The following is a 20,251-nucleotide window of genomic DNA, read 5'->3' as shown; positions in this document are numbered from 1 at the left end:
GCCTTTTGCCCAGGATCTCCAAGTGAGCTGGCAAACTATCCTATCCCCAAACCCTCCCCAGATGGTCACCACTCTACCCATCTCTGATTCTGGGACTATGGGATTGTCTGCCCACCAATATGAGAAAATAGGCATAAAAGAAATCGCAGCAGACGGGGAGAGTTGGGGCAAAAAAAGGAGGCTTCCACACAAATGCCCAGCCAGAAAACCAACTAGTTTTAAATGTTTCTGGTCATCAAACTGACATTTCAGCTTTAGAATAAAACACACACACGCACCCCACACAAATAAAGACAACAGCAGGTACATTGATTCAGATAAAGTTTTATCTTCTGCTCTTAGTGCCTTGCTTTCTTTTACCAGACAGCAAGTGCTTCGGCTTTAAATCAAATACATGCCTGTCTGCTTCTCCTTTCTTGCCCAAACGATTCATTTTCTTCTGGGCCTTTCTCATTATCGTCTTCGCTTTCTTGACCATCTGACAAGCAAACAAAATAAGGTTCAGAAGATTCTGGCAGGCTTCTGTGTAACCCACACTTCTGAATGGCTACAACATCTCTGGAGAAGACCCTGTACCATACAAAGTGATTTGGGGAAAAACATCGAGACCTTCTTTGAAATAACCGGCACTTACCGTGACATCCCGAAGACCAGAAACATCACGCGGTGGCCGCGAGGAACTACGGCTTCGGGCTACGGACGTGGGAGGAACAGATTCTTCTCGTTTGCGTTTCCGAGTAACGCTCCGAGATCTTCTGGCATAATGGGCCTGAAATAAAAAAGGAAAGGAATTTGCTGCCTCAGACTTCTAAGTTAGAGAAAAATTTAAAGAAAAATGGAAGAAGGTGAAGACGGAACAAAGTGACAAACAGACATTCCCTTGATACTCGGAAGACACTATAAAATGACAGTCACAATGGGAAATTCTATTTCTTGATGGAGTATGTTTTTGAGGGGTGCTCAGAGTCACTATTCACAAATCCCCAACCATACATCAAATGTACCCCTAATTTATAAATTCAATTTCAACACAACTTCAAATATTGAGCTGGGACTCCTATATTAGTTTGTAGGTCAGGACTGTCTGAACAAAAGCCTCTCTCCAATACTTTTTATTTTTTAAATCACGATAAACTTCCACCTGCCTTCTAGTTATTTTACTGCTCTTTTCTCCAATGACTAATCTGTTCTCCCAGAACCCATTCCAATCGTCTTTCCGCTTTCTCAGTCACCGCCCTGGCATCTTTGGCTGCACAAGACCAAGGTAAAGAAACCTGTGCGTGCCTTCTCCCCCACTTTGGTAAGGACCTCTAACTGGAGAGCTGCCGGAAGCCCCATGATCCAGCTCTGATTTCACAAAGCACTTGGCTACGGAAAGGCACGACAAAGAGAAGGGTAGAGGGGATTATGAGAAGCGAGTGAAGAAAATCCCAAGCAAGAGAACGGTCCGTGGTTGGAGAATGCTAAAAGAAAGTTTCCCCGGCTCCCTCCAAACTCTGACTCCATCTCAACTGTGCCTCTCTTTTTCCCCCCACCCAGTTTTCACACAAGGTAACCAATTCTTTGCCCTGAGATGTCATTCCAAATCTGATCCCAATGCTCCCCAATCCTTGCCTTTTCTCCCTTCTCCATTACTCCAGATTCTGACGCTCCTTCTCTCTCCCCCAGCTACCAGATTTGTCCCCAGGCCCGTTAGCTTGCTTGCTCTCTAGACTGTAAGCTCACTGTGGGCAGGGAATGCACCTGCTAATTTTGTTGTACGGTGCTCCCCGCAAGCGCTTACTGCAGTGCTCTGCACGTAGTAAGTGCTCAATAAATACCAATTGATTGATTGCCCACCACTGGTCCCTCAGTAGGCAGATTTTCCCTCTGAATTTCCTTCATTCATCATGATGCACGGAATTGGGCACGTGAGCATCTCTACACGCAAGAACACGTCTAGGTGAGTCAGAGAAGTAAAGAGGATGACTCGGAGAAGCAATTCCACACAAAAGGTAATGTGCGTGAGAAAGCTAAGTAAGACAATCTTAGGGGAAATGACAGAAGCGGTGATAAGAGTGGGAAATCGGAAGAGAAATTTAGGAAAACAAGGGAGGCTAACCCAAGAATGACATTTTAAGGAACATTTCTGAAACAGATAGAGGACACGAATATGATCAAAATAACCAAAGTGAAAAATGGGTGTATCTGCTAGCTTCAGTTTAATTTTCTAATTTTCAGTCTCAATATGTTTCATTCTCTAATGTATTGAGAAACTTCCACAGAGTTGACCTGAATTAGAAAAATACATGGTTAAAGGGCAAGGTAGGGAAGCAGCATGGCCTAGTGGAAAGAGGATGGGCTTAAGAGTCAGAGGACCAGGGTTCTAATCCCAGCTCTTCGGCTTGCCTGCTGCGTGACTTTGGTCAAGTCGTTTAACTTCTCTGTGCCTCAGTTTCCTCAACTGTAAAATGGGGATTCACCACTTGGGCTGTGAATCCCACATGACCCAGGGACTGTGTTCAACCTGATTAACTTGTATCTACCCCAGCACTCAGAACAGTGCTTGAACACAGAAAGTGTTTAACAAATACCATTAGAAAAAAAAAAAGTTGGTGGGTCAACCCAGGGTATGTTGCAGGCACTGAGTAGCTGCAAAATACCGTTTTATAACACTCTGCCACAAATTTATTGATTTAGTCCAATAGATATGTGTAAAGTCTACAGTGTAATTGGAGTTACTGTGAAGCAAAAATCCCCCCACGAAGGCACTCAGTTCGAGAGGTAACTACCGTTTTTACCATTTTCTCATAAAATAAAAGGACCTCGCTGTGGGCATCACTTTTTGTCACCTTTTAAACCTCCGGCTAAAAGTAATTCCCCGATAGTCACAGAAAACATCATGCAAAAGCAAGCTACAAGGCCCAGAAACCATCTTAAAACAGAAACACTTACATCGTCTTTGCCATCCATATCAATACCAAGACTGCGCATCTCATTTTCCAAAGTCTTCCTCTGAACCTACAAAACGAAGCAGAGTTAATTGGAAAGCTTCCCTTAACTTAGCGTGATAATCTTCTCTAACCAAGGGATTTCTGTAAACCACCCAAATTTCCACATTGGGTATCACCTCCTAAGAAAAGGGAAAGTGGTTTTAGAGGGTTCTTCTGAGAAATATTATAGCAGGAAAGGATTTCCAAGGGCTAGTCGATGACATTTTACAGGTGAATTTGAAAAATCACTGTTGAATTGAATTTGCCCTTAGGTCAGAGAGGGAGGAGGCCGTTACCAAGCTAGGAAGAGCACTCCAGATTCTAACACCCACACGGGGCCCCCCCATCCATGGTAGCATTCCAGACATAGATTAATAATTGGAATAACAGAGGGCAGTTTGTGTAAATCTCTGGGTTGAAAACTCAACTCAAACCCTGAGTTCCTAAAGGTTCATCTCAATCTTGCTCAGTAACTGCAAAGCTGACAGAAATTACTTTAGGGTGACATGGGACACTTGTGATGTCCAACTGTCTGAGGCCCCATATCATAAAGTAACTACTTCCATATCCAGAGAGCATATTTTGAAGAAAATGAAAATTGAATTACCCAAGAATATTTACAATGTGCAGTTTCACTTCGAAGCACAGACTAGCATCTTTTCTTGCCCTTCTCAGAGACACAATGCCTGAGTCACATTATCTTATAAATACTATGGTTTTTACTATCCATGTCGGAGCTTTACTAGTCTAGCAAGAGACTAATCATATCACTCATGGCAGTTCTTTTGGGATAGCCAAACCAATGGACTAGTTTTTTTCACAGTGGGAAAAAGTGGAATAAAAAAAAAGTCTGGACACAGGACCCTTCCTTTATCAGTTGACTTCCACAGAAAATAAAAGCAAAGACATTTCATTTCCAAAAGGCTCTATTACTACAGCTAAAGCCCCTACTTAATTTTATAAACCTGAGATGAGAACTAAGCAAAGGTATGACTCACAGTAAGTTTCTTCTACTCACCTTAGGTTTAGAAAACAAGATTCATTTGTGTTTTCATACCTAAGAGCAGTTGTTAGTACAAACACGCTATGAAAAAGAAAATCCCTAAATCCCTAAAATAAAATCCCTTAACTGCAAGCTTATTGTGGGCAGGGAACATGTCTACCAATCTCCCAAGCGCTTAGTACAGTGCTCTGCAGTCAGTAAGCATTCACTAAAAACCACTGATTGATTATAAAGACAAAAAAAGACATCTGAACTCAGATCCCAGCCAAAATCCAAAAGCCTCAGGGGGAATCAGAACAGAAGTGCAAAGGATGAAGTCAGTCAATGACCCAAAAGACAAATACAGCGTGATAAATAAAACTGCCAAGTCTCCGGGAGTTATAGCAAATGTGATTTCTTAGTTTAGCAGCACGTTGTCAAAAATGCTAAACAGAGAGGTCATGCCCCTCCGGGAAGAGCTGCTCGTGGTGAATCTTTACCTTTTTAGCCGTCCGAGGCATTCTGGGGCCTTGCGTATCCTTTTCTTTGGACTGTAGAATTTTTAGTTTCTTTTTCTCTCTAATCTGTTGCGCTAGCTGTCGTATTTCCATCATTTCCTCATCTTCGCTTTCTGATTCACTGTCGTATTCGCCAGCAGCCTTTCTCAGCTCTTCTTCTTTCTCCAAGTCTTCCAATTTCTTTGAAACGAAAAGCCAACACAATTGCACATTCAATTAAGGGGACTAAAAAACCGAAGGACACTCCTTGGGTAGCCAGCTTTGCCTGGGAATCGCCTTCCTATCCGACCCAGTTCTAAAGGAAGAAAATAAAAGCCCTGTGAAGCACACTTAATATCTGTTCAACCCTTACACAAGCTGTAACAAGAGATGCAGCATGGCCCAGTGGAAAGAGAAGGGCCTGCGAGCCAAAGGGACCTGGGTTCTAATTCTAGTTTAGCCACTTGTCTGCTGTGTGACCTTGGGCAACTGCCTCGCTTCTCTGTGCCTCAGTTACCTCAATCTGCACCTACCGCAGTGCTTAGCAGAGTTCCTATCACATAATAAACACTTAAATACCATTAGAAAAAATGAAAAGGATGCTACAGAAGAGAGAACTACATGGCTACTGATTTTTAATCTACCTCCCCAAAAGGAAAAGCACAATGAAAATGAGATGACTTTAAAAATGGGTTAAGACTGCCCCTAACTTCAAATGCAACATAGACTATTGAAGGTAAAACCTGACAAAAGCAAAGAATGAAACACTCACCTTCATGATGTCTGGGTCGATATAATCAGCTATGTTGTGGCCTTCCCAGATCTCTGGTATCTTGTCGTATTTTTCAGATGAGTTCATTATATCCCAGTATTCTTAAAAAAAAGCATTAATTTTAACGCAAAAGCATGTCTTAAGGCTTAATACTGTGAGCCTCATGTGGGAGATGAACTGTATCCAATCTAATTAGCTTGGACCAACTCAGTGCTCAGTACAGTAAACACTTAAATACCAAAAAAGTCACATTTAGCTTTCTATGAGGTGGTATTTGCTCCCCACTACATCACTCCTAGTAGGGCTCAATACTATTGATGATAGGAATAGGATGTTCAGTAATTAAGGAAATACACCTGGATCCAGTCTGCTATGGTACAGTAGGTAACATGATGCCAGTTTTCTTTAACATGGGGTTTTTCAAGAACAAAAGATGCAGTTTATTAGAAGAACACTACCAATGTTACATTAAGGGCCTCTCATTTTTTGAGATACCAAGTCTTTGTTTAGGTTCACCTGGAGGGTTTCTTAAAAATATCTATTAAATGGCATGTTTTAGAGAAGCAGCGTGGCTCAGTGGAAGGAGCTCGGGCTTGGGAGTCAGAGGTCCTGGGTTCTAATCCCAGCTCCGCCACTTGTCAGCTGGGTGACTTTGGGCAAGTCACTTCACTTCTCTGGGCCTCAGTTACCTCATCTGTAAAACGCGGATGAAGACTGTGGGACCCACGTGGGACAACCTGATTACCTGTATCCCCCCAGCGCTTAGAAAAGTGCTTTGCACATAGTAAGCGCTTAACAAATGCCATCATCATTATTATTTTAGCACTTACTCTGAAGATCCAAAATGTAGTCATCTCCCAATTCCAGCTCAAGATCTCGCTCCTATAACAACCAAGCAGAGTAGTTCGTTTTTTACAAATGATAAAATCAAATTGACTTGACACCTGTCCACGTGTTTTGTTTTGTTCTCTGTCTCCCCCATCTAGACTGTGAGCCCATTGTTGGGTAGGGACCGTTTCTATACGTTGCCTACTTGTACTTCCCAAGCGCTTAGTACAGTGCTCTGCACACAGTAAGCGCTCAATAAATACGATCGAATGAATGAATGAAATATAAAATTCCCCCTAAACTCCTCTAGAGCCTAGTAAGGTACTCTTAGTTGAGTTATTCTGGGCTACCCCCTACCTCTCCTTTCCTCAGTCAAATTTATAACCCACTAATCGCCCCATTCAACACCGAGACCCAGGACCGAGGAAAGCAGGGCTATTGTTTTACTACCACCTTACCCTTTTCCTTTTAGGCATATCAACGTCCATTCTTTTCTTACGTGCTACTACTCCATCTGGAATGAATGGCGGCCGCTCCTGAGAAAGTAGGAAAGGGATCACTTGAGGGTTTTTTTTTTTAAATGATATGCAAACTTTCTCTATGCATGCAGTCTTAACCACCCCAAAATGAAATTCTTTATCCGAGTCACTGATGGCAAAGTTCACATAGCAAACAATATAGCAACCGTCATCTCCTGACAGCATAAGCAGAGAAGAGCAAAAATGTTATTCCCCACTTCAAAGACTCTGGACGGAAGAGATGAGCTCACCTTATTATCTCTTTTGCTGGGCACAGCTAAATGCAGTCGGTTCAGGACTTCATTCACCTTGTTTCCTTTCATTTTGGTCTCAACACGATGAGCCAAAAGCCTGTCACAAGCCTAGCCACACAGTATTAAGAAACAAAATCCAAGGGATGCGTCAAGGGTTGAGACGACACAGAACCCAAGCACCACCTCCTTCTTTAGCGCCTCAATCTTTTCCCAAAGGCCCACCAAGAAACTAAAATCTCACCCCCAAACTTTCGCAATATCAACTAGGATAGCAAGGCATTCTAAGAGGGGCTCCATGAAAGCTCAGGATTTTAAAACAGGCTCAGACGACTCTTGATATCAATTCCCCAAAGTGAAAAATGAAAATCAATAACGGCAGGAGACTCTTACCTCTGTTTTAACCTTAATCACACCTTCCTCAGTCAAGGTGCTGGTCTCTATTACAGAAAGTCCCTCTGCCTCCAAATTTGCAAATATTTTCTGGAAACCAGAGACAAAGTAGATTATTAGCTTCCAAGTCTTTGCCAAAAAAAACATGAATTTCTTACCATCTTCCAAACTAATACTTCACTATCTCACCATCAACTACATCATTTACTACCGTGTTAAATGAACCATCTATGAAACCCAGGGACTTTCCCAGCACTAGAACATTCAGTCCTTAGTCCACACAAACCCACGACAAAGAGTTCTTGTAGTACATCCCCCTCATTAGCTAACAGAATACGTATTCAGGGGAAAATTCCATGAAACTTTTTCGATCTGACACTTAGGTGCGGATAGACAAGAAACAGTGATCCAGACGAAAAAACCTCCCAACTCCAACAGACCTTGGCAACACAAACTTTCCATGGAGTGGCCTTCTGTTCCTTTTTTTGCCAACAATCAATCAATCAATCGTATTTACTGAGTGCTTACTGTGTGCACAGCACTGTACTAAGCACTTGGGAAGTACAAGTTGGCAACAACCGAGGGATGGACAAACACATCGCTGTAGCTGCTCAACTTTCAGGTGCGTCACTGCAAATGCCACTCAGTGGAAGACCCTGGACGGTTTAGCAGGTTTATGGGGATTGTGTAAAAAGATCAAAGATGTTTCACTACACCCCCCAGAAGAGTCTCAAATCTGGTAGTAGACTAGTTAAAGCTATACTGCCCACTTTACCTACTGAACCACAAATTCAGCAAAATTTAACAGCAGACCCACATTACCGGTGTGTTCTTTCACATCCCGCGTCTGGACAGACACATCCTTTCATCATTTTATTGGAAACCATATCGTCAAGTTAGAAAGAGGATTCTGAAATCCACCTGCCATTTCTTCACCATGAAATTGGTCGGAAACATGCCTAAAGAAAAAGTGTGGCGAAATTTTCTTACCTGATCGTCTTCTGAGAGTTCAGAGATTCTCTTCACATCGCATTTGTTTGCCACAATTATAAGAGGCTAGGAAGAAAAAAAAATAAGTTGTCACCTTGCCTCTTGGAGCGACACAAAATTAGGTTCATTTTGCTCACCGGACCTACCTTATTTGCAAAGAGTGGCTTGATATTCTGGAAGAGTTCGAGCTGGTCTTCCAAATTATGACCACACTGTTCGGACACATCCATTACGAAGAGAACGGCGGCACGGAGATGGGCCAGCGCAGTGATGGCCTGCATCTCAATGGTGTTCCTGTCTTCCAGAGGGTGATCCAGAATCCCGGGGGTATCAACCACCTGAAAAGTCAGACGCCACACATGGGGTTACTGCGGAGGAGATTTATTCCGAAACTTCTAACTTTTGTCATTTACATCGGGGGACCTGGTGGGCCTGGCAGCTCATGTTTATTGCGCTTCCTCGAAAAACCAGACAGAGCAGGTGGAATTTTAAACAACTCTCATTCTGGCCTTTACCTTAACACACGGGGCTGGGTGGTGTTAGTTCTTTATCTGACAGGTATTTTGTTAGTGTCTTTAGGCTGCCTTGATGGATTGAGGGTGAATTGAGGATTAAATGCTATTTAATATCAGAGCGAGAAAAGTCTTCAGCTAAAAAGGTATGAAGGAAGACAAAGCAGGAACCCCATAGTTAGCTGCCCGATTTCTCGGAATAAGGAAGTTGACCCACCCCGTGGCAATTCTAGAAGCAAAGGTGTGTTTCTCTGTCCACCTTTAGGAAGAATTCCAGTTCATTATGACTCAGGAATCTGTTTTCTCCATTTCCTTTCCTTTGAAATTCTTCCCCCAACCAACTCTACCCTGCACAACCTAAAAGAAATGGCTAGATGCTCAGTGGGCACAGTACTTTGGAGGTCATTAAAATGAAATTCATTTCCGATTAACAATGCTTCTCACCTGCCAACGCAGATATTTATAATCCATATGCCCGACAAACAAAGATTTGGTGGTAAAGGCATAAGGCTGCACATCCACATCTGCTCTTGTCACCTGAAGAAACAAAATCACAAGATCAAAACCCAAATCCAACTTCAAAAGGAGGGAAATGCATTATTTTCTAGCGGTAAACACAAGCATCTACATAATGTCAGCTCTCCAAAATTCCATGTTAGTATACCAAAAATATATGCATTCTTGGGAAAATAAGCTCATTAAATTAGAGATTCACGGGAAACATGACTGTGAGCCCACTGTTGGGTAGGGACTGTCTCTATATGTTGCCAATTTGTACTTCCCAAGCGCTTAGTACAGTGCTCTGCACACAGTAAGCGCTCAATAAATACTATTGATGAAACATGACCATATTTCAAAAACCTCACTATTACTGTTTAAACTAGAGTGTGTCAGGTGAGCCAATTACCAGCAACATTTGATTTACACTGTAATAATAATTACGGTATTTGTTAAGCGCTTACTATGTGCCAAGCACTGTTCTAAGCACTGGACTAGTCTGAAAAGGTGGTCAGGTTGTCCCAAGTGAGGCTCACAGTCTTAATCCCCATTTTCCCAAAGAGGTAACTGAGGCCCAGAGAAGTGAAGTGACTTGCCCAAGGCCACACAGCAGACAAGGGGCAGACCCGGGACGAGAATTCATGACCTTCTGAATCCTAGGCCCGGGCTCTATCCACTATGCCATGCTATTTCCCCTATGTACAATGGAGGTACAGTTTAAGACAGAGGAATGTAAAGTGAGTGTGTTCATTAATTGGGTTTCAGCCCAGAACTGAGTATTTATTCCCATCACATGCTTTAATCACCTTCCTTTCTCCCTCTGAAGGACCATCTTTACAAAGCACCATACAAGCACCGCTCACTTTACCCTGGAGATAAATTCTGAGAAAAGGCAGGACACTCAGTTCTGCCTTATGAAAGGCTGAACAGATGCTGTTAGGGAGTTGGGAAACCCTCTTCTAATAATGCACCTGTCTGAATAAACCACAATGGGGTCAGAAGAAATGGCTGTGCACACACAGGTAGTGTTGGTCAAGGCGCAGGTATTCGAATTCAAGTTTTCCTTCAAGTGAGGATAACAAGGATGGTATCCTGAAGTTGTAAGGAATCTCAGTGATCTCATTTTAGCTTACTGCTTAAAAGAACAGCAAAGATTTCCCAGATTTCCAAGGTACTGGCTTTCTATAGGGCCAATTAGTTTTGAAAGCGAATATTCTTCTACAAAGTCCCCCAATCCTTTCTGATTAGGCAATATGGCACTTGAGGGTGCCACGACCTTGAATTTTATACTGGATGGGACGGTACTGTCTCAAGCTTGCAAGTGCACCCATTATGGAAACAAATGCAATTCCAGGGCAGGCCCGGGAGCTTCCCACAGCATGCAATAGCACACCAACTGGAAAGCTTTATCTATAAAATGTGCACTGCAAAAGATTAGGGCTCAGGCTCAAAAAACTCCCCCAAAAAACTATTAGTAAAGAGTCCAGGTAGGTATAAACCAATTTGATTCGGAAAACACTAATTCTTTTAGCCTAATAGGAGAAGATTTCGTCCCTTAGCCTTTTCACTTGCACTCATCTGGTTCATTTTTTTTTCTTTAACCGTGAAGCACAAACCAACCTTATTGATGAAGCTGGATTTCCCAACATTTGGGTAACCACACAGGAGAAGGGTCCGTGTATTGGGGTCAATAGTTGGCAAGCGGGATAGATGCTGACGCACTGTGAACAGTTAAAATTGAATGTGCTAAATTTCAAGTAAAAGAGCAGATCCGAGTCTAGTCGAGATTTTTTTTTCTGTAACGATGGCCCACAAAATAATAGGTAAAATTAAGGACAATAGTTTCACAATTTCTGTAGACTGTGAACTCTCTGAGGGCGAGGAACGTGTCTACCAACTCTGCACATGGTAAGCACTCAATAAATACAATTGATTGATTATTTCTATTCCCCAAGTTACAGAGAAAACTGGCAGAAAGTTATGGAGAATCCAAACAGGCTATACATTGTGCAAATAAAATTGACTAGAAAAAATATGAAGCTTAAGCTGCACCATGAAATATTGTCGTAATGAGTAAAACATTATTACTGAGGAAAAACTAGGCATTAAGTTGTTTATGGAGTTAAAACTAATCACCAAGAATGGAGCTGGTAGATTTTTTCACCCTGGTGCTTACAGAAGCAATGTTCTGAAAAGAAGCTAAAATCTGTAAATCTGAATCAAGACATTCAACTGAAAACCTCTCACTTTATAACAACAATCTGAAAAAAAAACTTTAGAAAGCTGTTGTGAGCATAATGGAAAAAATAACTGATTAATCAAGGCATCTGAAACCTCCAGTACTCAAATCCCACCATACCTTGTTCCAGATACTCCAAACTCTGCTTCTGCCTTTTGACAATTGTACACATACGTCCCAGGGCTGCACGTTTAAGTTGCTTGCAGCGATACAGAGAATCACCATATTTCATTAGCCGCACGTAATCCTTGGCAACACTTGAAAACAAAAAAATTAAATGTGAACACCTTTATCCCGAAAGCAACTTGGTTGACAAACACAGGAGAAGGAGCAGAAAATGTCTTACTTGTCCACTAGATTCTTGGCAATATTAATTTGACCTAATGCCAATTTATAGTGATCTTTGTCATAAAGGACATTCATCAGGTCAGCATAAAACGGGTGGATATCCTGCAAGATACAAAAATGGAATTTCAACTGCTGCAAAATGATTCACCGACAGATTAACACGTTCAGTAGCCAATAGAATAGACTGGCAATACCTAGGCTTTTCCAGTGAAACTCCGCTAGCGTAGGAAAATATTTAAAAAGTATATTTTTGACAAATTCCACTCCCCATTTCTATTAATAACTATTGAGTGATATTACCTGCTTTCACCCTATGGATGAAGAAACTGACATTTCTCAAATCAGTGGCCCAAAAATGTGTCAAATGGAGGTGGTGGTCTCCTTCAGTGACAAATAAACTAAAGAACAGTGCTCCCATATTAAATTTATTCCATTTGCTGAGAGCTAATTTCCCCTTAGTCTTTCCCTCCTCACTCTTTCCAGGCACATAATCCACTCCCAATATGCATTTTCCAAGTCCCCGCACCTTAAAATAGAGCCAAACTGATTCTCTGTAGTTGGAATCCCAAAAAACAATCCAAGAAGTGAGACAACCACGATCCCTCCTATTGTTTCTTCCCTTTTCAAACCCCACCCCACTTTCCTTCTATTCCTGGACGCTCATCCTACTTCTGGGCTACTTAAAACAAAAGCGGCAGGGTCGGGGGGAGAAGCCAGTTCTGTAGGGCAAATGGCCCCCCAGTTTTCAGAGCTGGACTCCCGGCTCCGCTCATTCCAGGCCACTGAAAAGACCTGAAAGTTTCCAATCTGGGTGGACAAAACCCTAACTAGTGGTTACTGGGCCTTGTTAGTTCCTTGAAACCCATCACGTCTCAGTTTCCACTCCCCATAAAATCTTGCTCCACTTCCATTCCTGCACTCCAGGTGAGAATTGGCACCGGGGTGGGAGGGTGATATTTATATAGAACTATATATATAGAACTATATAACTATATATAACTATATACATATATATATGTATATGTATATTGTTATATATAGCTATATAGTTCTATATACATAGAACTATATATAGAACTATAGAACTATATATAACTATATATAACTCTCTCTATATATAACTATATATATGTATATGTATATAGTTATATATAGTTATATAGTTCTATATATATAGAACTATATAACTATATATAACTCTCTCTCTCTATATATATATATAGAGAGAGAGAGAGAGTTAGAGAGAGAGAGAGAGAGGGGGAGAGAGAGAGAGGGAGAGGGGGGGGGGGGGGGAGAGAGAGAGAGAGAGAGAGAGAGAGAGAGAGAGAGAGAGAGAGAGAGAGAGAGAGAGAGAGAGAGAGAGAGAGAGAGAGAGAGAGAGAGAGAGAGAGAGAGAGAGAGAGAGAGAGAGAGAGAGAGAGAGAGAGAGAGAGAGAGAGAGAGAGAGAGAGAGAGAGAGAGAGAGAGAGAGAGAGAGAGAGAGAGAGAGAGAGAGAGAGAGAGAGAGAGAGAGAGAGAGAGAGAGAGAGAGAGAGTTATATAGTTAAGGCCATCAGCCAACTTGGGACCAAAGGTTAGGAAGGCCACAGAGGGTGGACAGGACTGTCTCAGCTCCTACGACACTGACGACGCAAGTAGAGTCACAACCTTTTTTTTCTAAATCCGAACAGCGTACCCATTTCTGAGGCATCTAAAAAAAAAAAAACAAGGCGTAGCAGCCGAGCTATGACTAGTGGACTAGTCTATGGCTAGTGGACTAGTGGACTATGGCTAGTGGACTGTGGCTTTTAGACTGTGAGCCCACTGTTGGGTAGGGACTGCCTCTATATGTTGCCAATTTGTACTTCCCAAGCGCTTAGTACAGTGCTCTGCACACAGTAAGCGCTCAATAAATACGATTGATGATGTTGATGATGATGGAGTGGCTCCCAGTAAACTCTCCCCACACCCCCTAGAAGGCAGTTGGACTTGAGTTTTTGAGAGTAAGGATCTTCAACTATCCAAAAGGAGTGTCCTTTAAGTACACCTTTCCTCAATGGCTTCTTATTCCTTACAGCTCTAAGTCTATTTTTTCCGTTAGACTTTATTGAACACACTCCGAAGTAGAGGCGGTCATTACAATGTACAGCAACATAAATAACAGCATAACATCTCCAGGGTCACTTACATCAAGTTTGGGGAAATCCGTTAAGATTTGGGTGAGTCTGTCATGGTAGTTCTGCTGAGTAAATTTGACCTTTCGCATATAAAACTGTCGGATGCGGTGGATTTGGTAATGTTTGTGGATAACCGTGGGGGTCTTCCGTTGGGTCTTTGACAGGGTCAGGTCTATAAAGTCCTGCAATCAAAGAAAGTTTTTAAACAGAGCCGTCAGTCACTTAACACCACTCAGTGCCCAAATACTGAAAACACAATTCGCCACTCTAGATTAAGTAGAGGGAACCGTCCTCTAGAGATGAAAACTGCAAACTCCCAGGCAGCGTGGCTCAGTGGAAAGAGCCCGGGCTTTGGAGGCAGAGGTCATGGGTTCGAGTCCCGGCTCCGCCCTATGTCTGCTGTGTGACCTTGGGCAAGTCACTTAACTTCTCGTAGCCTCGGTTACCTCATCTACAGAATGGGGATGATGACTGTAAGCCCCACGTGGGACAACCTGATCACCTTGTAGCCCTCTCAGCAGCTTAGAACAGTGCTTTGCACATAGTAAGCGCTTAACAACTGCCATTATTATTATTATTGTCTTTTAGACTGTGAGCCCACTGTTGGGTAGGGACTGTCTCTATGTGTTGCCAATTTGTCCTTCCCAAGCACTTAGTACAGTGCTCTGCACACAGTAAGCGCTCAATAAATACGATTGATTGATTGATTTCTTCTCTGGTGACTATTGGAGTACCCCAGAGATCCCAAAATGAAATCGGCTCCCTCACAACTCTCTTTCGTTCTGTACTTCCAAAAAATATTCTTAAAACTGACTCTACCCCTGGTAAGCTCATTTTGGGCGGGGAACATGTCTACCAACTCTGTTGTTTTGGACTCTCCCAAGCATTTAGTACAGTGCTCTGTCCACAGCAGTCACTGAGGAGGACAATGTTATAGTATTAGATTCTTGAAACATACTCATTTTCTATCAAAGGTTACAACTTGTTCAGACACTTGCTTGGATGAGTCATTTTACTTCTCTGCCTCAATTTCCTCATCAGCAAAATGGGAGCTGAGGCAGGTGCTGTGTCCAATTTGATCAGCGCTTAGAACAGTGCTTTGTACATAGTAAGCGCTTATTAAATGCCAGCATTATTATTATCCTGTAACGACCCCAGGGTTCATCACCAGGCTTGGCACACGGTAAATCCTTCATACCACCATGCTCTTTGTTATTATTACACTAAATGTCATCTGGCAGACGGTAGAAACAAAAATTGCCTTTATCTTTTTCTTACTGTTTTTAAAAACAGTCTGTTCCCCTGGGATTAACAGAGCGTGCATCGTGGAAAGATCTGGAAAGAAATAATACACCCAGTAACGGGTAAACAATGACATATACAAATGTTTTACTGTGGACATACCTAATGACAGAATATCAAATGTCGTGCCAGATTTTTTTTTATGTACTGGATTTTAAGGTCCACGAGGGACAGGGATAATGTCTGCCAACTGCACTGTACTTTTTTGAGTACTTAGTACTCAAACAGTATTTCCACCGCATTTATGAGGAAACTGAGGCACAGAGAAGGGAAGTGGCTTGCCCAAGGTCACACAGCAGACAAGTGGCAGAGCCGGGATTAGAACCCCACGACCTCCAAGCCCGGGCTCTTTCCACTGAGCCACGCTGCTTCTCTATCATCATCATCATCATCAATCGTATTTATTGAGCGCCTACTGTGTGCAGAGCACTGTAGTAGGCGCTTGGGAAGTACAAATTGGCAACATATAGAGACGGTCCCGACCCAACAGTGGGCTCACAGTCTAAAAGGGGGAGACAGAGAAATAAATTCAATAAACAATTAAATAAATAAATAAGTTTATTTTGTCAATAAATTATGTACAAACATATATACAGAAGGGGGAGACAGACAACAAAACAAAATGTACTAACAGAATAAAATAAATAGAATAGCTATGCACAAGTAGAATAAATAGAGTAATAAATATGTACAAACATATATACATATATAAAGGAGACAGACAACAAAACAAAACATATTAACAGAATAAAATAAATAGAATAGATATGCACAAGTAAAATAAATAAATAAATGGAGCAATAAATATGTACAAACATATATACATATATACAGAATGGGGAGACAGACAACAAAACATATTAACAGAATAAGATAAATAGAATAGATATGCACAAGTAAAATAAATAGAGTAATAAATATGTACAAACATATATACATATATACAGAAGGTGGAGACAGACAACAAAACATATTAACAGAATAAAATAAGTAGAATAGATATGCACAGGTAAAACAAATAAATAAGTAGAGTAATAAATATGTACAAACATATATACATATATAAAGGAGACAGACAACAAAAAACATATTAACAGAATAAAATAAATAGAATAGATATGCACAAGTAAAATAAATAAATAGAACAATAAATATGTACGAACATATATACATATATACAGAATGGGGAGACAGACAACAAAACATATTAACAGAATAAGATAAATAGAATAGATATGCACAAGTAAAATAAATAGAGTAATAAATATGTACAAACATATATACATATGTACAGAAGGTGGAGACAGACAACAAAACAAAACATACTAACAGAATAAAATAAATAGAATAGATATGCACAAGTAAAATAGAGTAATAAATATGTACAAACACATATACATATATAAAGGAGGAGGAGACAGACAACAAAACAAAACATTAAAAGAATAAAATAAATAGAATAGATATGCACAAGTAAAATAAATAAATAGAACAATAAATATGTACGAACATATATACATATATACAGAATGGGGAGACAGACAACAAAACATATTAACAGAATAAGATAAATAGAATAGATATGCACAAGTAAAATAAATGGAGTAATAAATCTGTACAAACATATAATAATAATAATAATAATAATGATAAAAACGGCATTTGTTAAGCGCTTACTATGTGCAAAGCACTGTTCTAAGCGCTGGGGGGGATACAATGTGATCAAGTTGTCCCACGTGGGGCTCACAGTCAATCCCCATTTTTACAGATGAGGTAACTGAGGCTCAGAGGAGTTAAGTGGCTTGCCCAAGGTCACACTTGTGGTGGAGCCGGGATTCGAACCCATGACCTCTGATTCCAAAGCCCGGGCTCTTTCCACTGAGCCACGCTAATTCTCTAGGTGATCAGGTTGTGCCACGGGGGGCTCACAGTCTTAATCCCCCAGTCTTAATCAGTCTTAATCAGAATAAAATAAATAGAATAGATATGCACAAGTAAGATAAATAGAGCAATAAATCTGTACAAACATATATACAGAAGGGGGAGACAGACAACAAAACATATTAACAGACTAAGATAAATAGAATAGATATGCACAAGTAAAATAGAGTAATAAATATGTACAAACACATATACATATATAAAGAAGGAAGAGACAGACACCAAAAAACATATTAACAGAATAAAATAAATAGATATGCACCAGTAAAATAAATAGAGCGATAAATCTGTACAAACATATATACAGAAGGGGGAGACAGACAACAAAACATACTAACAGACTAAGATAAATAGAATAGATATGCACAAGTAAAATAGAGTAATAAATATGTACAAACCATATACATATATGAAGAAGGAAGAGAGACAACAAAAAACATATTAACAGAATAAAATAGATATGCACAAGTAAAATAAATACAGCGATAAATCTGTACAAACATATATACAGAAGGGGGAGACAGACAACAAAACATATTAACAGACTAAGATAAATAGAATAGATATGCACAAGTAAAATAGAGTAATAAATATGTACAAACACATATACATATATAAAGAAGGAAGAGACAGACAACAAAAAACATATTAACAGAATAAAATAAATGGATATGCACAAGTAAAATAAATAGAGCGATAAATCTGTACAAACATATATACAGAAGGGGGAGACAGACAACAAAACATATTAACAGACTAAGATAAATAGAATAGATATGCACAAGTAAAATAAATAGAGTAATAAATATGTACAAACACATATACATATATGAAGGAAGAGACAGACAACAAAAAACATATTAACAGAATAAAATAGATATGCACAAGTAAAATAAATAGAGCGATAAATCTGCACAAACATATATACAGAAGGGGGAGACAGACAACAAAACATATTAACAGACTAAGATAAATAGAATAGATATGCACAAGTAAAATAAATAGAGTAATAAATATGTACAAACACATATACATATATGAAGGAAGAGACAGACAACAAAAAACATATTAACAGAATAAAATAGATATGCACAAGTAAAATAAATAGAGCGATAAATCTGCACAAACATATATACAGAAGGGGGAGACAGACAACAAAACATATTAACAGAATAAGATAAATAGAATAGATACGCACAAGTAAAATAGAGTAATAAATATGTACAAACACATATACATATATAAAGAAGGAAGAGACAGACAACAAAAAACATATTAACAGAATAAAATAGATATGCACAAGTAAAATAAATAGAGTAATAAATATGTACAAACACATATACATATATGAAGGAAGAGACAGACAACAAAAAACATATTAACAGAATAAAATAGATATGCACAAGTAAAATAAATAGAGCGATAAATCTGCACAAACATATATACAGAAGGGGGAGACAGACAACAAAACATATTAACAGAATAAAATAAACAGAATAAAATGGAAGTTGGGGCTGAATTGAGGGAAGGCGCGCGGGCCCCTCAGGGCCGGACCAGGCCGGTCCGATCCGGTTCGGACCGGTCGGGGGAGGCGGCAGGCCCAACCGCCGCGCACGTGGCCCCGACCGGAAGTCGCTGGCGCGCGCGCCTCCGCGCATGCGCAGAACGGGGATTGGGAGCCGGCGCGTGGAGGCCCGCGCGGCCGGCTGCCCCTTCCCCGCCCTGCCCGGCCCCGCGTCCGGCGCCCGGCCCGGGGAGGAAGGCGGCGTCCGCCCCTTACCTTGGCGGTGGGCACCACCATAATCTTCTTGAAGTTGTACAGCGCCATGACTACGGCTCCTCCGCCGCCGGCGCAGCCGCTCCGGACGCCGCGACGGGCGGAGGGGGGCGGGACTTCCGGCGGAGAGGAGCCGCGGGCACTTCCCGCTTCCGGTGCCAGCAGCCCTCCTGCCCCGCCCTTCTCCCCCGCCGCGTCTACAGCGGCCTCTGGCGGCCGAGCGCCCGCACTGCAGCCCCCTCCCTGCCGCCTCGGCGCTGACTTGGCTCTGAAGGACGGAGCCGGGGAGGAGGGAATAATAATAATTATTATTACTATTAATAATAATAATAATAATAATAATGGTATTTGTTAAGCCCTTACTATGTTCCAAGCACCTTTCTAAGTGCTGGGGCACGTATTGTTATCATAAGGTGATCAGGTTGGACACGGTTCCTGTCCCACACGAGGTTCACACTCAATCCCCATTTTAATGCTGAGGTAATAATAATAATAATAGCAATAATAATAATAATAATAATAATGGTATTTGTTAAGCGGTTACTATGTTCCAAGCACCTTTCTAAGTGCTGGGGCACATGTTGTTATGATAAGGTGATCAGGTTGGACACAGTTCCTGTCCCACATGAGGTTCACACTCAATCCCCATTTTAATGATGAGGTAATAATAATAATAATAATAATAATAATAATAATAATAATGGTATTTGTTAAGCCCTTACTATGTTCCAAGCACCTTTCTAAGTGCTGGGGCACATATAATTATCATAAGGTAATCAGGTTGGACACGGTTCCTGTCCCACATGAGGTTCACACTCAATCCCCATTTTAATGCTGAGGTAATAATAATAATAATAGCAATAATAATAATAATAATAATAATAGTATTTGTTAAGCGGTTACTATGTTCCAAGCACCTTTCTAAGTGCTGGGGTAGATATTATTATTATAAGGTAATCAGGTTGGACACAGTTCCTGTCCCACATGAGGTTCACACTCAATCCCCATTTTAATGATGAGGTAATAATAATAATAATAATAATGATAATAATAATAGTATTTGTTAAGCCCGTACTATGTTCCAAGCACCTTTCTAAGTGCTGGGGCACGTATTGTTATCATAAGGTGATCAGGTTGGACACGGTTCCTGTCCCACATGAGGTTCACACTCAATCCCCATTTTAATGATGAGGTAATAATAATAATAGCAATAATAATAATAATAATAATAATAATAGTATTTGTTAAGCGGTTACTATGTTCCAAGCACCTTTC

At 40.8% G+C, this 20,251-nt stretch overlaps 1 protein-coding gene across 1 annotated transcript; it reads right to left on the bottom strand.

Annotated features, from left to right (window-relative positions):
- Window positions 1-304: 304 nt before the first annotated feature.
- Window positions 305-19,081, bottom strand: GTPBP4 (GTP binding protein 4). Its single transcript, XM_038755900.1, has 17 exons — window positions 18,980-19,081; window positions 13,968-14,138; window positions 11,799-11,902; window positions 11,573-11,709; window positions 10,834-10,934; window positions 9,160-9,252; window positions 8,350-8,541; window positions 8,204-8,269; window positions 7,214-7,303; window positions 6,821-6,931; window positions 6,510-6,587; window positions 6,054-6,105; window positions 5,224-5,324; window positions 4,455-4,652; window positions 2,935-3,000; window positions 635-769; window positions 305-478 (listed from the first exon to the last, which is right to left on the bottom strand). The coding sequence occupies exons 1-17, from the start codon at window positions 19,025-19,027 to the stop codon at window positions 326-328; spliced, it is 1,896 nt and encodes a 631-aa protein (XP_038611828.1). The 5' UTR covers window positions 19,028-19,081; the 3' UTR covers window positions 305-325.
- Window positions 19,082-20,251: the final 1,170 nt, after the last annotated feature.

This window comes from Tachyglossus aculeatus, chromosome 13 (genome assembly GCF_015852505.1).
Source record: "Tachyglossus aculeatus isolate mTacAcu1 chromosome 13, mTacAcu1.pri, whole genome shotgun sequence".
Taxonomy (NCBI): Eukaryota; Metazoa; Chordata; class Mammalia; order Monotremata; family Tachyglossidae; genus Tachyglossus; species Tachyglossus aculeatus.
The sequence above is the reverse complement of the archived record's forward strand: the minus strand, read 5'-3'. Positions and strand labels throughout refer to the sequence as shown.

What these genes read in the sequence shown, in the direction of transcription:
- GTPBP4 (XM_038755900.1), bottom strand. Translation starts at nt 19,027, where the DNA reads ATGGCGCTGTACAACTTCAAGAAGATTATGGTGGTGCCCACCGCCAAG. An exon ending in CCAGCAAAAGAGATAATAAG is followed by an intron (nt 6,588 to 6,820) that starts GTGAGCTCATCT and finishes CTACTTTCTCAG; the next exon opens with GAGCGGCCGCCATTCATTCC. An exon ending in CTGGTCTTCGGGATGTCACG is followed by an intron (nt 479 to 634) that starts GTAAGTGCCGGT and finishes TTTGCTTGTCAG; the next exon opens with ATGGTCAAGAAAGCGAAGAC.